This window comes from Aquila chrysaetos, chromosome 12, assembly GCF_900496995.4.
Source record: "Aquila chrysaetos chrysaetos chromosome 12, bAquChr1.4, whole genome shotgun sequence".
Taxonomy (NCBI): Eukaryota; Metazoa; Chordata; class Aves; order Accipitriformes; family Accipitridae; genus Aquila; species Aquila chrysaetos.
In genome coordinates, this window is record NC_044015.1 from 37,014,990 (window position 1) to 37,037,869 (window position 22,880).

The 22,880-nt window shown below is 43.8% G+C and overlaps 1 protein-coding gene across 7 annotated transcripts in view; it reads right to left on the reverse strand.

Annotated features, from left to right (window-relative positions):
• The window catches only part of GLIS1 (GLIS family zinc finger 1), a 208,199-nt gene extending 186,803 nt beyond the window's left edge, over positions 1-21,396 (reverse strand). For 6 of the 7 annotated variants that reach the window (XM_030033950.1, XM_030033949.1, XM_030033947.1 and 3 more), the window contains exons 1-2: positions 21,221-21,396; positions 20,223-20,612 (exon numbers count right to left, since the gene is read on the reverse strand). In XM_030033950.1, the coding sequence (XP_029889810.1) occupies positions 20,223-20,574 (352 nt within the window). In that variant the 5' untranslated portion in view covers positions 20,575-20,612; positions 21,221-21,396. The remainder of the gene's footprint in view (positions 1-20,222; positions 20,613-21,220) is intronic. The other variant, XM_030033952.1, reaches the window with a different exon arrangement.
• Between the last annotated feature and the right edge of the window lie 1,484 nt (positions 21,397-22,880).

Sequence of the window (22,880 nt, forward strand, 5' to 3'; positions counted from 1 at the left end):
TCTTTCAGTTATGATGAGGAGGTTACAGGAAGGAGGTGAATATTGCACAACAACATGTAATTTTACTTTGTTGTCATAGAAACTATACTTAAAATTTTCTTAATTTATATTGAATGGTCATTCTAAAAGTTGAAGCTAATATGAGGTTAAAATGCTATATAAACAACTTACGAACTCAAGACTATCTTCCCATGCAGCAATTTGTCTGTTCTAGAGAAGATGCAGCTTTCAGGAGGATCCAGGTTAGCACAAATTCAGCCACAGAAGGCTGAAACTCAGGAGCGAAAATGCTGCACCAAGCCAGAATGTGACCTTAGATACATCTGTGTAGCTGAAATCAGTGGAAATATTCCAGGTTTGCACCTGTGTAACTGAAAGCAGAATGCAGGTATCTGCTTTCCCTTTGGACTTAATATTCAGTTAAGACAAGAAAACAAATTCAAGCTGTTCCCACTTCTTATGTTTACAAAAATTCTCTAATTGCTCTCCACAGGAAACACTTAGAGGATACTCTTATGCTGACATGCAAAATATTACACAGGGTGATTCCCTACTAAACTATTAGTAAGAACTCTGTGCAAAGCCCCACATATCAAGGTAGGGACAAGCAGTTCCATCTGACTCTTGCTGATTTACCCAGTTTGCACCTATATAAGCAGAATTTAGAGCATGTTTACAGAGCAGTTTTTAGCAGCATCAAGGGCTGCTTGCATAGATCTGCTGACTGGGAATCCTGAAGCATATAGAACGCATGTAGGGCCAACAGTAAAAGCTGTAGGCCATAAAGGATCACAAGTTCTTAAGCAGAACTGAATAAATTCACTTGAAAGACCAGAAATACGCGGTGGCCAGTGGCTCACAAAGGGAGAAAAACAAAACTCAAACTTTCCAAAGAGCAAAAGCTTATTAATCTTTTTCTGTTCAGCTTCTAAAGTTTTATAACCACATATCTCACCTATAAATACTCAGTCTAAGACCAACGTGTCTTGTTCCGTGTAAACTCCCCAATCAATGCTGCCTCCTTTTCTATTAATCCACCCTTTAAAATACGTTCTTTTATCAGGTTTTAATGTCTAACATGATTTAATCAAGAACACATGCCTCATAAATATCATCTGTCATGTTCCATTAGTTTCATGTGGAAAAGTACAAGTCAATAAACAAAGGTTGTGCCATAAATCTGCCTTGAACACATTATACCTCAAATAAGAAAATAAAAACATGTGTGTCCTTTGACCTGGATATTCTTAAAATGGAACTTCAGGTATTGTCTTATGCCTTTAAAAATGTCTAAAGCATTCACAATTAATTGCGTACCTAAGCAATTTCAATTTACATAATGTTGATATGGAGACAGTGATTAAATAAGCACTATGCCTTTAAGGCACCTGTTAAATAACATCACTGCCTCTGGGTTAAAACTGATATCCTGGACTGCACAATGAAAACCAGGTCTCTCCACCATGCAACTCTGCTGTAAAAATCCCTCATAACTCAGAGGAGCCATTGGGTTCAGTTATTAAAAGAGAGAGGGGAAGAAAGGAAAAAGAAGGAGGGGGGGAGTGGAGGCAGGAAAGCACCTTCTCTTGTGCACTGCATGGAAATGTGGTCGCTGTAAACACCAGCGAGTCCAAACAGCACACCCAGGATCCCTGTGAGCTCTCCTCAGACTCTCCGCTCCGGCATTGGTGGGCACCAGTTTGTCACCAGTTCTCTGATTGTTCAAGTACACAAATAACATTACGTATTCAGTTTTGCTACTAACACCACTGATCAAATTTGATGCTTGGGTCATCTGGGAATTTTTATTTACGGAAATTCCCGGCCTTTCCAGAGTTGCAGGCCACGGTCACTGCTTTCAACCTCTCCTGCTCTTTATGGCACACAGCAGCTTGTGGCTTTTGGTATTTTCCACTAATGATCTCAGTTTGTTATAGGCTGTTGGGGAGTGCTTTGTGGCTTGTGGGTGGTGTGGGACAGATGCTCCCTGGACTGAGCATCAATTGCCTGCAATAGCAACAAACTGGATTCAATTGTCCATTTGGTCCTTCCCAGTCCCTTGCTCCTACCAACCCAGTGGGCTTTGGATTGGATACCCTCCCTGCCCAGCCTTCTGCTCTACAGCAGATGGGAAGGGCCAGAGTTTTCACTGGGGTCCCTGTCCATCCCCCAGCACCTTCCTGTGCAGCATGCTGCCCACTGTGTCCTAGAGCTGGCCAACTTGCTAGGTGGCTCACTCAATTTAGCTCTGCCAGAAGCAATATTCTTTTCCTGAGGTCCCACTGACTTCTACAGGATCTGGAAAGTGGTGAATATTTCTGATTCCTGTCTAAAAAACAGGGAAATTGGACTGACAACAGCTCTGGAGTCCTTGGGAAAGGAAGTCCAATGTTTTCCTCTCATGCATTGTGAAATCTGAGGAACAAGAAGCTCACAACTCAGTAGTTCAATTTTGAAGCTTTAAAAAGAAAATAAAGAATATCTGTTTTTTTCCTTAATGACTACTTTGATCACACACTTACTTCCTGCAGGTCCAGTTTGACCTCTTTGTGCAGATGGGCCTATACTCATGTCCAAAGTAGCTGATCCCCATTGGTTTCCAATTTTTCCTGTTCCTCCTGCCTTTCCCCAGTGTTCCCTCCCTTCCATGTCCAATCCCACCTTCAACTTCTCCCAGCCCTTCAGCCACCAACCGATCGGCCTAGGATGTGCACAGACACAGATGGTCTGGGTGCCCTGACCTGCTCATCACTCACCTCTAAGTAGTAAACGGGTCAACAGATTGCCTTTCTCTGCCCAATTCTCCAGTTGGAGCATTTACTCCTATGGGGAACAGCTGAAGTTAACATTGAACAGTTTTATGCAAGTCCCCACACAGAGTTTTCTAGATTTCACTCCTTTCTCAGATGTTCACCTTTGAAAAACGGGAGCTGCATGTCTACAATCCGAGTAACTCACTGGTTCCTCTGCCTCTGAATTTGGAATTACAGGATAATACTATTAGTCAGGAACTGGTAAGGTACAGCACTCCTCATATAGTTACCAGGCTCTGACATTCACTTACCCAAATCTCTACCAATTGTATCTTGTTAAATAATCTGCTGGAGTTCATCTCTTGCTGTAGGAATGTCTACTGCCCCGGGACTTGTTCCAACACTAGAACTGCCCAAAGAACGTCACTGTGCCTTATGATACCTCACTGTGCTTACCTGTGCAGGGCAGCAAGCAGACCTCAGCTTCTGCTGCCCTCACAGCACCGCCAGTCTGAGGTTGTGCCTGGGATATACACCTTCTTATGGGGTTCTTCCGTGTTCCCAGTCACGCCTTGCTGGTACCAGGCAGGTCAGTCCCAGTGCAGCTCAGCCAAAGCTGTGGCTGGGTGTTGTGGAGATGGGAAGAGGCCACGTGATGAAAACACAGGAGGAAGAAGATGACACCAGATACAGGCAAGGGAGGAGCAGTCAAGCAAGCAAATCTCACATTCAGTCAGTGATGCTGATGGGGCTGGCACGTCACGCAAAGCCATAAAAGCATTCCTGCACCACAAAATTCCTGCAGTATTGCTGAGCATCACTACTGAATTTACCTAAAAACAGATTCACAGCACCCTGTTGTGATTCTCTGCAAGGAAGGGGCTGACAAGGGGGATCCTGTCACCACAGGAACTTCCTCACTCTCACATCACTCAGTTGGCAGTACTACCAGACCTGTGGGCCCATATTAAAACTGTGAACTGCACAGTGCCACAAGACTAGAACAGCACCCAGTATGGTGATCATCATCACAGCACCCAGCAGAGTAACCCTCACAGCACATTGATGCAGCCCTTCACAAGTCAGAGTTTAAAGAACCAGTCCAAATGGCTAAGCAGTGACTCAGACCTCTGGAGCGTCTCACAGGACACACTGGGAGTACACAGAGTATTTTATTTTATATGTTAAGTGAGAAGACACTTCATGTTCTCAGTGCCAGCCACAGAATCAGTGTATGGTACACAGCTCCCAAGTGCTTACTCCCAGGCTACACCTAACCTAGCTGAACACCAGGGCCCTTTGCTGGCAAAGGAACAAGTCTCTTCCAAAAACCTGCACTAATTACAGCTGCTCTCAGGGCCCTTATAAACATCAGGTTCCACTTCCCAGCTCTGGTGTTTCCTTTTCTTTCAATAACAAAATTTTAAAAAGAAAGCTAGTTTTCTGGGTCAGAAGACTCTACACATAAGAACAGTTTGTTAGGAAAGCCATAATACTTGTAATTCCCTGACATCTTTTATCTTGCACATCTCAGACGGACTCCAATGGTATCACCTGGCAAGGAGCCAAAGGAGCTCTGCTACTAAACCAGCATGATAAGATCAGCACTGAGTGGAGGAAATGCCAACAAAAATCTCCCACTTTTCCCTGGATTTTCATGCAAACAAATGAGTATGTCACTTTAGTTCCCTCCTCAACAAAGTCTCAGTGCCTGAAGGTCGGTCCCACCCTCCCTCAGTAACACTAAATTAAAAAAAGAGCAGTGTATTTTCTCTGAGTCGCCCTGCCACCCCACTGCTTGTCTATGAGGCATCAACTCCTTGGTGGAACAGTAGATTATCACATGGCATAGCTTTCTAGACAACTGTCTGCATCATGTGCTGGAACTCACGATGGGAAGAATTCAAAATTAATACTAATTGCACCACTCTCAGAAGATGCCATAAAAGGAGACCCACAGAAAGCTTGAACTATGTAACATTCAACACCAGAAGACTAAGCACCAGATCCAGAGAGGTCTCTAGGCACTGAATTTCCACTGACGTCAATGGGAGTTAGGTGCCTAAATACCTCTCTGGATCAGACCTTTAGTAGAACAAACTTCAAGGCTTGACTTTTCAGTGGTTCTACAGTTCCTACAAATTCTTCAGCACCTTCTTTGAGGAGCAAGTCCTTCAAAGGAATGCCTAGGAGACTCATCACACATTTGTCTTGCCAGAAAATAACAATCTAGTTCTCAAAGGAAACAGACTAGACCCGATAAGTACATGAAAAAAAACAAAACCCACCTTTTATGATATTGTTCAGGTGTCACTGCTTGGCTTCCTAGGAGCCATTTAACTCCGTGAATCTCTCAGGTCCTGTCTCTACTACCAGGCTTATGGAGTAGCAATATGATAGGAGGCATCTGACAGCTATTGCATTGTGGAAGAATACCTGATAGACATTAGCTGCTCCTTAAAACCTACAGATTGTTTTCAGTTAACATAGGCATCACTGAATTTCACTGGCTTTTAAAACAAAACAAAACCAAACCAACCAAGAAACTTGTCCAAAATAACATAAACCAAGAAACTGATCGGGTTCTGTAACTGATCATCTATGAGGAAATTGAACTGCACATGCTCTTAGTGGGCACCAAAGGGCAATCACTTGCCCCATTCAGAAATATAAATCAAAGATACCACCCAAAGGAAAGGGGAAGGAAAAAAAGGCCCTTGTGATGACAGTTCAGATTGAAATTAATTTGCCCACTTGCAGAAATTCTGAAAGTGTTTGCTCTTGATTTTTCACCCCCACCACACGGCAGCTGCTTTCTTCCAAAGCACACACTTGCACTGTTGTGGGCTGTTGCAGCAAGACAGCCAACACTGGAAATAGACATGTCCCGCGGCGGCATGGCAAGCAACGGGCACAGCGGCCACACCACAGGGTGCATGGAGCTGTAAGTACATATACAGACACAGACTTGTGTCTGGCCCAGGGACTGACAGAGGGGGAAGGTGTCACAAATATAAATCTCAGGCCAGAGAGCCAAAGAACTCAACTGGATTTTAGTCACATGGGTATCTCTCAGTTTCCCTTGGCTGCCTCAATCAACTGTGGCCCAAAGTTGTAAAACCTGCCCACAGCTGCTCTGCTCACCCCCAACCTGATGTTTCACACTGTGACTTTATGCAGGCTTGTTTGGATCTAACAAGGTCCTTATTTTTCTACAATGCAGGAAATAAGGAAACCAGCCATCAATTATTAGAAGCGCAGCAGATCTGAGCCGCGTGGCTGTAAAACAGATTTTTCTTTAATGAAACTGAGCTGGCATTTGCCAGAAATAACAAGTGCCCAAGACCAAAATGTAAATCAAAACTAAAGGAGAGTTTTCAAAACTTTGAATCATTGGTAGCAACAGACAAGCTCAGAAGGAGGTTGGTATGATTTTGGAATGTCTTAAAAATGTGTGACTAATATGACTTCTAAAGACATTATTTGTGAGTTAGTATTTCAGTCTCCCCACAGAAAGAAAACATCATGACCAGAGAGGGCCACAATGTTTGCTGTAATAACTGTGTTAGTATGTCACTATTGCTATGCTAGGAAGGAGGCTAAGAGCCTTTGTTTTCATTTCAGAAAGCAAAGAAAGGGAAGACATTAATGTTGAAAATCTTCAGTGGCTGATAAGAGAAGGAAGATTACAGCTATTACCCTTTCCCCACGTGTCCAGGTTTTAAACACAGCACTTGGTTTTAGTTGGTCTCAGCCCAGGTCCTCGGAGACAGTAGGTTCCATCACAACATCTCTGAATAGAGACTAGTCTAGTCAAGGAGGAGTGGTGCTGTTTGCTGAAGAGAGAGACATAACAAGAGGAAAGAAAGGGTGGGTTTGGAGGAAACATCAGTTGCTAGCGATTGCCTTACCATAATTACTGTCAAAACTGTGTGATTGTGGTGCGGTAATGCTCCTTCTTCCCCAGCCTGCCTTTGCCATGTCCCCTAGTCTTTGCCATGAAACCCAGAATGAGGCCCTAAATTTGGCCTCAGCATGGATGCTAGGGCCAAGGATTGCAATGCAGAGGGCACACGAAGGAAGAGCAGCACCAGGTCCGGCAGCAGGAGATGGCCTGGAATCTCATCTTTTACAGATTACAAGTGGAAGCTGTTGGGATGGTCCAGCTTATTCGTCTAGTGATTCTACCATGGAATGCAATTGTCCATGGTTGAAAATTATCATTTCTTTCATAGGAACATCCAAATCTGGCTCAGCAACTCCAAGTACCAGAGGATTTATCACAACCTTTGCTAAGCTGTGCCAGGGTTAATTATGCTTGCAGTCAAAAACATGGGTCTTCCTTCTTGTTTGATCTTTCTCAGTTTCCAGCCACGAGATGCCATTCTGCATTTATCTGCACCCAAAAGAACCCTCAAGTATCACGTATTTTCTCTTCTGGTGCATCTCCCAAACAGACCAGATTGCCTCTAATCTTCCATTAGTCCCTCAGTACCACATATGGGTTAGCATCTTGTAGTTCTTGTCCAAATCCTTTGATTTTTCAAAGCCATTTAAGAAAGTCTGAGCATTAATCTATCTTCCTGCAACTAGAGGGATGCTTAACAGGAAGATAACATCACTTCCGATGCTTTTTAACATTGTATCATATCACCTTGTACCCCACTAGAAATTTATTTTCTCATACCAATTGAATATGACATCCCAATACTTTTCAGCGTCACTGCTTTTCAGGACATACAGCCTCCCGTCTATAAAAACAGTTTATATCCTCCATGCCAAGGTACAGTCTCATGTGTACGACTTTATGAAAATATTCTTTGTCCAGTTCCTGATCATAGCTTAAGAAATCCATGTCGCATGCCAGTCACTTCCTAATTTTTATTTATTATTCCCTTAATCTGAAGCAACAGACAAACCTTACTGGCAGTGGTTTTCTATTTTCTGTCAGGATTTCAGTAGAAACTATTAGATAACACTGGGAACAAAATTCAAACTTACAGAGTGTATACAAAATACTGTCACTGTACAAAATACTGTTCTTTGGTGTGCATCTCAATTTCTATAGATAAATCAGTTTTTACTCCGTTCAAAAGGCACTATTATTGTTTTCTATACCACTATTTTTCTGCCACCAACATTGCATGTGACAATTCAAAACGTATCCCAGAAGCTTAAATCTAATCTACCAACACATTCACCTCTGCCAGCCTCACTCTCAGGCTTGTTATAAAACAAGAACAAGCTTGATGAACTCTTTTAAGAAGCAGAACAGCTTCCTTCAACTCCTCTGTTAATGCAGATTTCCACCGCAATACATCCCCAGTTCTAAACAGTCTAAACTCCACCTGGACCATAAGGATGTAGATATGACCAACAACTAAAGGCCAATAGTGCTGGAGGACTTCAGCATGGTCAGTTAATTTTCATGTTTGGAAAACAGGATGCACTGCGAATGAATAATAATAATGATTCAATGTGAGCCTAATTCAGTATCAATAAGGCTATTTCCTTCTTCAGAACAATGGTTGGCATTTTCTATCCCCAACAGGCAATCGTCTGTTAGCAATGGCATGTCCCCAGAATGCCACAGAACATTTCACAACTCCTTTGCACATAAAAATCAATCATTTTCCATGCCCAGTTGTCCCACCACTGGCTCTACCAACTGCTGCTCTTAGAGCCCTTCACTCTGTCTGGTTTTTATTGTATGCCTTCTCAGTGTTTTCTTGACAAACAAATGAGTGGCCAGAAACACCAACATTAGACAAGGAGGGATTTGAACTTTGTTCAGTAAGTCAGAGAGGATAGAAGCCTGGAGTATTACAGCTTGAAGGACCTCTTGTAACTATAGTGCCTAAGCAGTTGAGTGTGGGAATTTAAAATGTCATGGGAAAGACGGTCAGGCCCAAAGAGTTACATCCCACAGTAGGATTTCCATCCAGCCTGTCCTTAAAAACTCCAGTGATAAAGAACTCACAGCCTGCTTGGGCGCCATATGTCAAAAGCTAAGTATACTCTTAGTTAATATCTTTCCTAGTGTCAAGCCCACATAATCCCTGTGGAAGAATAAACCAATGTAGAAGAGACAGAGGTGCTGAATATCAGGTGCATTTCACAAAGTACTTGGTACCAACAGGGAAAACCTACAGCCACACTCAGCTTCAGAAAGGATACAATACGAGATTTTCTTCCATACCAGCAGAACAAGACTGGTGCCTCTGAAGGATGTATGGGAACCATGCACACGAATTATAACTCTGATCTATAAATTGGTGGATTCCATATTTAGAAGGTCCTTCTCACATCTAGCTTATATTCTAAATCTGGGTTGCTCACCAAACTAGCAAATGCTGTAGTCAGGAGCCTTCACACTGGAAGCTGTATCCAATCTTCCAAATTGTTTTCTCTAGTGGTACTTAGTATCATAATTCATTTTTACCTAAATGCTAGTTGGTTATGAGGCTATTTTTCACCAAGCTTCCTCTCAAGTCTCATATTATCCAGGCTCTGAAACTGCCTCCCTGTCACTTCCGAGTGACTGCCTGCTGCCGAAACATCTACCCCATGCATAAAACATCTTTACCACCTCTAATGTTTACTGTTCTTAATTTTCAAGTCTCCCAGCAACTTCTCCAGCAGCTAATAAAACCTCTGTTGTTGCCATTGACACTAACCCTTAGCAAGGAAAGTTCCCCAAGAAGGTTAGTCCCATTTTGAGAAACTTAACTTGGGTACCACTGAAGCAGCAAGCCTATACAAAACACTAATGTTTTCACTCAAACTTGCCAAATAAACTGTACTTGTAGCTAATGCCATCATACATTCAGGTTCAAAACACCACTGATGATGAGTCATTCCAATGGTTTGCTCTCACTTTCTAGATTTTGGTCCCCTTTATATTGGCTTTCTATGACTAATCTTGCAAAATATATGCACTTGTGTAAGTATTTGTGGAAGTGGCAAGCTTATAAGCAAATAGGCATAAAAGCGAATTTTGACAAAGCAGTCGGAGTATTCATGCCAATAATCTCTGCCTAACAGCTTCTGACAGGACGCAGTAAGAGAAAGGAGATCTCGTATGAATAATGTTTCCAATAAAAGCTAGCCAAATCACCCTGACAGATTGAGTATTTACACATTCAACAGACCAAAAGCTATTTACACCAGTTGCCATACTTCCACATATTTAGCCCACAATTCAAATAACTTACAACCCGTTACATACATTTAAAAATAAACCAACAGCAAAGTTGCACAAAGTAAAAGACAGGCCAGGAGGCTAAGAGAGTAGAAAGAATAAGTTATTGAGACTCAAGGGCAGGGAAAGAGCAAGTGGGCTCTAGGGGTAAACATCCCCTTAAATCTCCTGCATACCCATTCAAATCAGAGAGATGCTGAAACACATGGGAATCTTGGTTTTGAAAAGAGAACCATTCACACAGATAGTCTCTAGCTTATCTCCACAAAAATATGACAAGTCAGCAAACTTTATCAAATAGCTCAAAAACTCACAGAAAAAGAACATAAGCCAATTTGTGGTGAGTTGGCAAGAGGAAAAATAAGAAGCAAAACTGTGCAGATTAAAAATGTGAGACATCTTTTTCTTTTGCCAAGTGAACCAAGTCCATACTTACAGGACAAACTTCTATGCATTAGCCCTCTGGGGCTCAAGTCTGCCTCCTTCTTATCCACTCTTGGTTTTAAAATGGCGTCACTTCAGATTTGCACCAGAGCTAGGGATAATGGAATCAGGCCAGCTCAGTTTCAGTTGAACATAAACCAGCTCTGATGACTTCAAGGGAACTGAACATTACAACAATCAGATATCCAGGAAGGAGGAATTTAGTGTTGCTTTTTCTTCTTCAAGTCCTGGAAGACAGTCTCAGCTGCATGCAAAATCTGTTCTGCCAGAGTGATGAGGATCTCAGGAACCTCAGAGTAGCTACCTGCACCTCAAGCCCAGGGGGCATACAAACCATCGGGTGCCTTCTGCCTCAAGAACAACAGCCATAAGAGACTTTTCCATCTGCTGGAAGGCAAGGGCAACCCTGAAGTTGCTTCCTCCAGCAAAGCAGGGGGGAAGATTTTCCTCCCAACAGGTACTTATTATTGGCTATTTCCAACACAGCTCTCTTAATGTAGCCTTCTTTCCCTCACCTCAGCATGTCAAGCACCAAAATAAATGAGAGAATTTGTTCCTCAGCAACAATTCTGCAACTGGCAGCGTAAACCAGATGCCAAGCAGTTAAGAAGCCCGACTAAAATGTTCCGTTAAAAACCTTACTCTCCCAAAGATAACAAATATGTATTTTGCACTTTTCACCACTCACACTCGAGACTTACCAACAAGGGCAAGCACCACGTACTTCACGTAGCAAAGAGAGAAATCTGGTCCATACACACACTGTGAAGAGGGCGTGCAGCCACGCTCAAGCAAGTGTCACCCCAGGCTGATACAGCCATATGTTTGCAGTGCAGCATCCTGCAACACCACCAGATCAGATCTCAAACAGAGCACAGCCACATCACCTGAACACCGCAGCTGAACTAACAAACTCTGTCCCTCAGCATAGAAAATTAAGCTGGCCCTGATGGTGTGCCGAAACAACTGCACTGTTTCTGGCTCCAAAACTGGCTTGTCTCTCTCCACACCATACTCCGTTACACTCTTGCAATAGAAATATCATGAATAATACACAGACTTGCCCCAAAATGATACAAGTGGTACAACCTAGAATAGAGCCCAAGTACCCTAACTCTTTTCATCTCAAACATTTATATACTTGGCCACATCAGCTGCTGGCACAATCCTTATGTTACTTCTCTCTGCCTTCACCATTTTTGCTTGTTTCACGTATGATGGCAGATCACACCAGCTTTAGACCCATGCAAGGTCCTTGAACACGAAGAAAAATGAAAGGTGAACATGCTGTGCTGACTGACCTTGGCATCCAAGCTACTGGGCTGCTTCTGCTTGCACGCTTTTCTCTCTGGGAGAGAGTTTAACACTTGGATCTTCTCTTCTGTGCCTCAAAAGAACATGGATGGGATTTTAAAAAACATTCAGTACTGGCCTCCCCCCGAAGTCAATGCTATAACACCTGGCAATTTCAGCAGGAGCAGCAGGGGAAAGCAGGAGTTATGAAACCTCATGTTAAATCCTTTCTGGGATTTTCCTAGAAAATACTGGGAAATAAACCAGAAATTTCCTCTTTTATCTGTTCTCACTTTAACTCTCCCTTCTCTGTCCAGCACAGATGGGGGTTGGGAAGTAGGCAGCACTTACATAAGGAGCAATGCATGAGAGCTGTTTTGGGGTGAAATGAGTCCTTCTGAATGCAAAATGCTGCTTTCCTCAGGCACCCTTCCTGTCCCGTTTGGTCTCTCTTGAGTGTCTGCCACTATGGAGAAGTTCCATCAAAGAACACAACATACAGTCATTGTAAGTGACTGATCATTTGCTCTCAGTGAAGGATTCAGGTTAAATCAAAGCCAGCTGCTTTAGAGAGGGGCATGCAGCTAAAAAGAATTTAAACTAATAATAAAAAATGCAATCTAGAACCTACATACATAGGAAGTCTACTCTTGTATTTCAAGTAAATAACTCTAAGGTATTTAAGCCTCATGCACAGAAAACAATTTTGTAACTTTTTTTTTTTAAAGTCATCCTCTTGCGTTGTTGTTCTGCCCTAATAACTCTGAAATGTGCTACTCATCTCTCCCAGTTAAATATCCTGTTTCACAAGCCCACTCCTAGATATCTGAAACTGCACAGCATTTCTATCTAGCTTTAGGCATCTAGCATTCCAAAGAATTAATATTTAAACTTATTATAAAGGAATGGGGATTGTGTTAAGCATGTAGTATTTAGCAAAACATTCATGTTAATAAAGTGTTGTGTCACTTGTTTGCCATATATTTATCATTCCTTAAACTCAAAAAAATATTATGTTCCAAAACTGACACGTGTATCTGTATTTTCCTTTTATTACAACCAAGACTTAGATAGGATTATAGAGTGGAAGCTATCAAATTTCAGTTTTTACAATACACTTAAAATTATATTATCTTTCTTTGCCTAGGGGATTGTTGACTTCAGTATTTAAATGACTTAACCACAGCAAATTGCAAAAAAGCAGCAAATCACAGCACTTATTTACAATAAACCTAGACCCTCTACTTCTTCATGTTAATGTTCTTATACATATTATTTCTGTTATATCTCTTAATTATATATAAATGAATAAAACCCTCTAACTGGTTACAAATATCACTTAATTGTTTTTGGTTTTTTCCTCTTATATTAGCCTTTGATTTACACCTCACATACGCTCTCCCAAGCCAGCACGTGTAATTTATTTACAGCATTGGAAAGCAGGCAAAATACATCATCTACTGTTATACAACCTTCTACTAGGTATTAAAATACCAGGCCCCTGGAGACACACTTCATATAGTTCAGCAAGTTCCAAAATAAACCAAACCGCCAACCCCTTAAGCACTTAAAACAACAATGGAGATCTGTATTAAAAAGTTAGTCTTACAGTATTTGATGATGTCGCCTTAGTGTCATTTTTCCCTCTGGCTAAACATGCAAAAAACCATGTAAGAATGTATTTGCTTTCCCCTCATTCTAAAACAACTGACAACTCTATAGCTCTCACAAAGCCCTCTTATCAGACACGTAAATGCCAGAATTAAACGCAGTTTAAGATGTTTTGCATTCATTTAACCTTTAGAATAAATTTGATCGGGTAGATTCAATTACAGTGCTTCTTATCAATCCACAATGCAAAATAATCACATATGCGTTCAGACATAATGACAGAAAAGTCAGACATAATTATACGATTTAAAGCAAAACAATTGCTTTAAAAAAAAAAAGAAAAAAGAGAGAGAGAGATAGAGCTCAAGCACTTTGTGATGATTTGACTGAGATCAACCTTGTAATTTCTAAATGCTCAAAACCTCAAAATAACCTGAAACACAGAATTTGGATCTATCTCCTATTGCAGCTCTGGCAATGTCTCATCTGTTTTCCAAGTAGTCCCCTTTCTACAAATAATCTTAATCATTAACAATCATTTAATATATCCAAACTAATTACCGTAATAAAAAACAACAAAAAAAAAACTTGTTCCAGGTTACTAGTGAAGCGCAGATTCTGAGAACAGAAAGTTCCAGGTTCCAACTGAGATTTCACATACTGAGTGCCAGAAATGTAATAGGAGGGGAAGGAAAAAGGGGAATTCTTTGCCTCTATTCTTCAAAGCCTGTGCAGAAAGGTAGTACTGCAGTAGTCTGAACTGATACGTATCTGAATGGAAGAACCAGCCCTTGCTTTTTTTACATGCCCCATTTAAACGCAATAAAACGGCATGAGTGGTTTTAACTGGTCGTTCTGTCTATGTCATTGTAACGCTCCCTGCTCTCAGGAGAAGATAACAGCTGTGCCATATTCAGAAACACATACTTTTGCTATTGTTTGCACATTTGTAGGGCAAGATTACACTGTACCACAGTTAGTGAGCACTGCCCTTGCTTTGGAACCCTGTATTCTTTTAGTTACATCAGTGTGCTGGGAAACAACGTTTGGTGGCCGAGAGAAAAAAAGCAAACAAAACCAACAGTCTATTAAAAGCAGTTTCATGCACTGTGAAATGATTACTAGATTGCATGCCTTGTTCAAGCTTGTTGACATATAATGATAGAAACCTGGAGTGCAAAATGGAGTGGTTTACATCTATATTCCCTCTCCAATTACCCTGCCATCGACATCTTCAACAATTCTAAAAATCACTAAACAGCAGAGGTTCACGTCTCTAGAATAATGGTAATCATGGTACCGAACATGGAAGTAATATTCACAGTACTACAAATTTCTCTTCAGAGTCCATATGTTACTCCACTTCCTAGCTTGCAGATGGATTTAATGCAAGCTTGTTATTTGTTCTACAAGCTTTTCCCTGTACACAGGATAAAGAACTTCTGTAATATTAGGATCGAAATAGTGACCCAGCTAAAGTTAGTGGCAAGACTCCTACTGATATTAATTGTTTAGAGTAAAATTTTGTCCCTCCTATTCAACATACTAAGCATCTTTGCTTACTGAAAGCGAAAAAAAAAAAATCAAAACACTTTGTCACAATGAAGAAGTACTATCTCCCAGAAGATGCTCACTTTACATTTAGCAGTTTTACTACATAGAATCTTGAAGCACTTCCAGAATATAATCTCAAATCTACTTAACATCCTCCACATACACTTTAACAGTTTATATGTATACAGGGTTGAACTCTAACATGCAAATAACCACTTAGATATAGTTGAATGCATAATTTAGAATATTCTAAGTCTGAAGTATTTGTAGTTTATGAGACTACCGACAGGAACACATTAATGCACATACTTAAGTACTTGCAAGATTTAGATCTTAAACTTTTACTTACTATGAAAGAAGAAAGGAAAAGGTATTTTTCTTCTCATCCCATTTAGCAGAGTATATAAAAATCTTCATTTTCATTCCATGTGTTAATGTACTTGTTTTGGCTTTCAAGTGTTAATTTCTTATTTTTTTACTTCTATTCCTTCAAGTAAAACTGAAGAACTTACAAAATCTCTTCCACAGATCACACTTACTTCCTGTAATCCGACATTATTAATTCTACACAATATTAAGATAGACACAATATTTATTCTCTTTGGTTTTTCCAACAGCTGTATTTTTTTCCTGAAACAGAAAAGGGTTGGTTTTTTTTCCTTTTACTTTACAAGTACTGAATGCCTTCATATGACAGGTCAATCGTTAGATCTTCTGGTTTGTATCTACTAAATATTCTCTACTACCAATCCCTAAATAACAAAGGATTTAATTATTAGATATAATTAAACCTCTTTTAAATTAAATGCATGAAAGGGTCATCTTCGATTCAGTGACTCTGATTTTGCAACACAAATCATTAGAAGAACTTCCTTCAGCAGCAAGTAACTGGAAGTTACTTTCCTATTCAAGACACGTAAGCATTTTAGCAAGTTTAAGGGAGGAGGAGAGAGTCACAATTTATCCCAAACAACTTTATGCACACATTCTCCAATCTGTAGTTTCTTCCCCTTTCTCCCTTTACCAAAAAAAAAAAAAAAAAAGTTAGGAAAAAAAAAACCAACCCAGACCATGAAATAAAAAGGAGTTCTGTAACTGCAAGTTCAGTTCAAATAAACCTTGAAATTCCTTTTTGTAGTGGAGAGTTCAAATGCAGCAAGCAAGACAACTACAGTGAAAAGAAGAAAAATTTATTACTACAGCTCTACATAAAATTAAGAGAGTTTAGAGATCACCATACCAGTGAGACCAATCCCTATCTCCTTATTAGCCCATATAATATTTATCAGCTCTAGACAGTCCCATTTGCTCCAGTGGGATAATTCAGGTGCACACAGACAAGGTGTATGTAAGAAAATGACAGAATCGGGTCCAAGACCAGCCAATACACCTAATACGTCATATAACCAAAACATATGCTTTTGCTTAAGATCCCTACAGTATAAGCTGTTACTTATGCAAGGACTGTCCTGCTAACCAAGGGAATAGTCACAAGGGGCTGAAGTGGCAAGATTTAACCCTCCTTCTCAAAAGTAGAAGAAAATTAATACATTTCAATACATTGGCTGTATATTTGCCAAAAGCAGCTACAGCTAAAAAAAAAAAACCACAAAAAAACCCCCAACCACCAAAAAAACCAACCCACTTTCTCCTTGCCTGAATAAAAAATACTCTCAACGAGGAAACATCCAACTACTGCAACCGAACAGCTTATTGTTTTGCCCACTGTAAGTTAATATCTGAAGTGGTTACTGCAAAGGTCTGGGCCATTTGGATGATTGCCCAGTGGCACAACTAACAGGATAAATCTCGTCATTTCTACTGAGTCATGAATTAGGTACACGGAACGAAACTGGAAAAGAATGAAAAGGAGAAGTGTTTCCTGGTAACAACCATAATCAATGTCATTAAAAAACTGAGATATTTGACATCATTATAGATTACTCTTTTGTCACCACTAAAGCTTTCTTTCCCAAAACTTTCTTTCCTGTTGACAATAATTATTTTGCCCTGTGTTACTTTCAAAATGGTAATACCGTAGCATGAAATTCAATGAAACAGAACCAAAACACAGAATCCCAGGAAAACACTGTAAAATAGACTTCATACCTTATGGTACAGTTATTCTATGCTGAGCAGACCACAAATGCCTCCAAGAAGCACTGTCTGGGTGCAAATACTCTGCCTTGTAACACACAGGGAAATCAATGGTCAAGAAAAGCTTGGTGTGTATCACAGCCAATCATACCAGAAGGGGGAGGCTGGGTGAAAACTGGGTGTTTATTTTAAACAGCTCCCAAACAGAACAAAACATGAAGCACAATTCCAAAATACTGATATTTTTGGTAAACAACCAACAGCTCCATCCTGCAAAGCTTAGACCCAAATGATCTGATTCCCAGAAGTAATCCTCACCACCACCCCTCAAGTTTTGGTTTGCCTGTTCACATAAAAAGACTTGCTCAGGCACAGAAGCATTTTGCAGGATCGTAACTTAAACACTGTGAAGCAGTAGAGTAACACCACAGAGACACTACAACAGCAAGATGCTTTTTCCCCCGTTGTGATTACTTCAAAGCTGCCCTTTTTATTAGTAGGGTAGGGCATCATTTTGATTCATTCTTTTTTGAAAAAACTCCCCCCAAAAAGTAAAGGCATGTTTAGAAAAAAAAATATTTTTTACAGGCAACTATAAAAATTGATTTTGCTCTTGTTAAAGAGGGTCTTTTACCCTCTCTACTTGCAGCTTTCAACTGTGGATAAACCAAAACCAGGAGGCACATTCTGTAATCTAACCCAGACTGCAGAGAGAATTACTGGGTACATGGTACTCTGGGGCTGGAGAGCAGGAGACACACAGCGCGATGATCTGAAATCAAGCTGTCATCAGTTTCCTTCCCAAAACCTTTTACTGGGTAAATCTGAATATTTCCCTCATTCTCACTTCTTAGCTGTATCTTATTATATCACATCCACATATAGCCATCCTCGGTGCTTTTCTTTATCTTCCTGAGAGAACCAGCGTTGTTGGGAGATGGTTTACACTGTTCCTTGAAAGATCAGTGGCTCTCCCGTCTGCAGCATAGCCCACTTTACATACGCAGAGCTCTGATTTTACAGTTAGATCACAGTGAGCAATTGAGTGACTTCTGTTACTTCTGTGGAACTGACTCAGAAGCATAGGGTGCTGAGCAGGGGCTGGCAACTCACAGTATTCAGTGGGGTAAGTCCAAAATGCCCGTGTGGACATTAAGGCAGTTGCTGACACTGTACAGGTCAGAAGCAACACAGCCCACACATTTTAAATCAGACTCTAGCCCAAATTTTACTTTCCCTAACTTCTCCTGAAAATAACTCCACAAGGGAAAAAAAAAACAAAAAACAAAAACACAAAAAAAACCACCCCAAAAAACCCAGTGCTGCCGTCCTTGGAAAAAATCCAACATATCCATCAAATCACCACGCTCAGTAAATGAACCCCATCCTGCCCATGGATACCTCCTACTTACTCCCATGACTCAGGTCACCCATATGCTGAAGCAACCACAAGGTAACACCCTGGACAGAAAATACGTTAAACAAAAAACAGCAACAAAACTTAAAACACAACTTTTTTCCCAGTGGTGAAAAGGGGAAATTCATCAGTCAAGAAAGATGAATTAGCAACCTTCTCCCATGCCCACGTACGTCTACTATAAAAGACCCAAGTGAATGGAAATTACACTTTTCTTCTTTCCCTCCCTACATCCCTGCCCTCTGCAGTAGCCACAAGAGGAATATGCATGAAAAGAGGACTAAGCAGCTCAAAGGGAAAAAGAAAAAAGAAATTAAAAAAATGAAAGTGCTTCAACAGTCTGCTTGGATAGGACAATGCATGGGTAGGATTTTAAGCTGGTACAAACCCTAGTCAAGTGGCACCAACCTCGCTCATGGGACCACAAGGGACTTGAAGATCTCATGAGTCCCTTCTACAGGCACCAGTCACAGCAGCACAGCAGTACTAGAGCTTGTAGCAGTACCTTCATACTTCGTGAACCCTCCTTCTCGCCCCTCCAAACCTGGTTCTGTGTAACAGACCTTCATTGCATTCTTGCCAAACATTAACAACCTTTTTTTTTTTTTTTTTTTTTTTAAATCAGGAGAGGAGAACTGCAGCATTAACAAACAGAAAAATAAAAAAGGTAATTTATAACCTGCTACTCCACTCTGTCTGTATTCACTGGTGATGAACAAACACATCCTACAGTTTGCAGGACAGACCTAGCACAGATTGAGGTGTTCATTAACATAACTTCACGGCAATGAAAGGTGCCATCACCCTAGGTAACAAGCTCACAAAAGAAAATGTTACTAGTCCAAGGGCATGCAGTCTACTTTTATTTTTCAAAAGAATGGACTGAAAGGGACGCACTGAAAAAAATCTAGCGCAAACTGTCTTACAGTAACAAGCTAACAGCATGTGTATCTCTAAAATAGAAAAGGGAAAAGGACTGAAGAGAAAAAGAGAATTACCTTCTTAATGTTACAGAAAACACTGCTTTAATACTAATACCCTTAGGTGCACATATGTCTCTGCAAGTGGATTTGTAGCATAAAGGAATGCTTGAATTCCCTCTGATCCCATCCAGTGATACCTTAGAAGGACTATTTTAAAACTAAATTTTGATTAACAAATTCCAGCTCAGTTAACAAGTTCTAACTCACAAGGGTAACTTAACAGATTTTAGTGGGCAATTCCTAACCTCAGTGCCACTTCTTTAACAATGGGTAGATGAAAATCGGGCATTTGTTAACTAGCAGAATTTGACCTTACGGCATGCCTTTCAGGCACCAGGAATCCCAAGTCTGAGGATTCACTGCCTGAATCCAGCGTTTGTAACACCTCCTTGAAATACAAACTATAAATCCAAGCAACCGTGGTGAAACTGCTGAATAAGAACTAGGCATTTATTGTCAGTCAGGCATACTCACAAACAAACACCCCACACGCACGCTCAGGCGCAGGACAGACTAACCCAGTGTTCAGCACCATCCTCAAAACAACCACCTCTGAGAAGCGACCAAACGGAGCAGCAGTCGCTCAGGAGAACTAATGAAGATGCTGGTCTCCGGATTTCTTAAAGAAAATTGAGAAACACTCTGCTTCCCATCGGCAAAAAACAGTCTGGTTTATCCTGCGCCTCCAACGTGCACAGAAAAAAAAAAAAAGTTTTAAAGCTTGCAGTTAAATAAACAAGTCAGAAAACACCCTCAAGACCAAAAAAAAGGAGGGGAAAAAAGAAAAGCTCGATACACGTTTTTGTTTGGTTGGCGAGTATTTTTTTGGTGGTGGTGGTAGTGTTCAGTTCATGCATTTTTAAACTCACCCTTCACGCTTTGATGTTTCTGCTGCTGGAAATAATCTTTAGAGCCTCTAGTGCATCGCAGCTCCTGCGCCCTCGGCAGAATTGGGATCCTCTCGAATATGCTGGGTCTTTTGGGGATGAAATCTAGCAGAGGCGCTGACATTTCAGGGGGGCTCTGCTGAGGCTCCGTGTGGTCGCTGCCGTTGCTGACAGTTATTTTAAAGGACATCTGAGGATTCAAGAGAGCTTTACCAGCGCTGGGACGAGTCACCCGCGGCAGTTCCTTCCGAGGCTCTCCCTGGCATTGATCGGTCACCTCGAAGCGGGCCGGCCCGGCGCTGGCTTTCTGACCCCCCGCGGGCTCACAGTGCATGTCCGCGTCCGCCTGCCGCCGGGGCCCTCGCCGCTCTCCTGCACCGAGCGGCACACGGGGGTGTCAGCGCCGGCCGCCGCCTCAGCCCCCGCCGCCTCCTCCTCCTCCTCAGCCCCGCGCCGGCCGCCGCCTCAGCCCCCGCCGCGCGCGCCGCCAACGGCCGTTAACCGCCGCCCGGGTGGCGGGAGGCTGCCCACAGCCCCGCTCGCTCTCTCACGCACACCGGCCGGGGACGGGGGACGGGGACGGGGAGGCTGGCGCCGCGCGTCCGCTTTCCTCCCTCTCTAGGCAACACCGGGCTTTTCGTGACCGCTCCCGGGAAGGCGAGACCGGCCGGGAAGGGAGGGGAGGGGAGCCCGGCACTCGGCCCGGGGTTGTGTCGAGGCCGGTGCCTCTCAGCTGAGGCATCCAAACAGCGGCCACCCAGGCAACGGCGGACGCGGCGGCGCACGCAAACGCCGCGGGGCGCGTTTGCCGACGCCGGGCGTTCAGGCCGGGCTCACCGCGGCCCCTGGGTCACCGGCCCCGGCGACGCGCCGAGACGTGCGTGAGGGAGCGAGGAGAGGGAGGGGAGGGGAGGGAGAGCCCGCCCGGGCGCGGGCAGCGCCTCAGCGCGGCGGTGACAGCCGCGCCCCCGCGCTCCTACCTGGGAGGGGCCGCCCGGGGGGACGCGCTGCCCGCCGGCTCCCGCCGCCCCCGCGCCCCGTCCTGCCGCCGCTGCCGCCGCGCCGGGCTCATGGGCTCAGCCCCGCTCCCCCGCCGCAGGGCCGGCTGCCAGAGCGAAGGCGGCCCGGGCCATTACCCTTGGCGCGGCGGCGGGGCCAGCCCTTCGCTCGGGCCAGTCGGGGCGGGCAGGGGGAGGGCTGTGCCGCCGGGGCCGCCCCTCGGGGCTTTGACAGCGTGCGCGGCGGGGAGCGGGGTCCGCCCGCGGGCACGGCACGGCCCGGCCCGGCCCGGCCGCCTCTCGCGGCTTGGCCCCGCCGGAGGAGGACAGGGCGCCGGGAGAGGGTCAGCGCCTCCCGGCGCCCCGGGCCCCGCACCTCTCCGGTGCCCCCCCCCCCACCACCCTCCCGGCGGTGAGAGGTCCCTGCGCTTGCCCACTTGCCTCCCGAGTGGCCCATGTTTTTTCCCCTCGCACTGGCCGGCTGCCGGAGGCCTGGACCCTTGCCCTCCGCCTGCGGGCCTCGAGGGTCCCCGGTGCCTGTCCCCAGGCCACCCGCTCACGCGTCCGGCTGCCTCAGCGCCAGGCACGCAACAGGTGGGAACCGCGGGACACCCCGCAAACCACCCAGCCACCGAACAGCCGGCAGCGCCCTATAAACAACTTCTGTGCAAAAGCCACAGCGACTGCAGCGTGTCACGGAGGAGCAGCGGGAGAGAGCAAAAACCTTGCCAACGGCCTGGGCCCGGGAAGCTGGAGATGCGTCAGAGGCGGGTACAACCTCACCGAGACATCGCCTCGGTGACGCGGTTTCAGGTGCATTCGGCGCTTCCGTCTATGCGGCGGCCATGCATCGTTCCTGCCCTGTCCTACAGGTGCCTGGAGCTGGCCCACTCCAGTAGACACAATTAAGCTAGCTCAGAGCAAGCAGCACAGAGCAGTGACATTTGCGCTGGCTCCTCCTGGGCCAGCTCGGGTCTGGAAGCAATCTAGCTGGTTTTATTAGCTTGGGCCTGGTTCCAGGCGAATGCAGGCTGAGCTACGATGTGCAGCTTTGCACCAGCGAGCTTTACCAGCCCACTCTGCTGGCTCGGGATGTCTGCACCCTGCTGCCCTGCATGCTGCTGTCGGCACAGGTGCAGCACAGCAGGTCTGTAACACACCAGGACAGCTCAAAGATAGGAGTGACTCAGAGTCACCCCTGATTTACACGGGTGTATATCAGACGTAGACATCTGGTTGGAAATCATGCCTGTTCCCATCGAACCTAAAGGAGAGGCTTGGGAGATCTAGCACGAGGAGGAGGGACAGCTACTGAACTGGCGTCTTGCTACCCCCCTCCTGAGGAGCGTCCCGCAGCTAGACAACAGAGATCTTCATCTTCTTGCAGCACAGATGCTGCACAGAGTGCCTCACTCGTGGTTTTATCCAACCCCTTAACAACATATGCCACGCTGCAGAGTGAAGGAATGGTCAAGACAGGAGGGCATGACTTTTTCCTGGCAAATACTATGAATGTTGTGGATTTGGTGGGAGGGAGATGACTCTCCATAAAAGACACAAAATCTTGAGATGGAACAAGCAGTTCTGGGAGAAGCAGAACTAAAGAAGTCTCGTCTGCAGTGCCTTTCCACCTTCCTGCCCA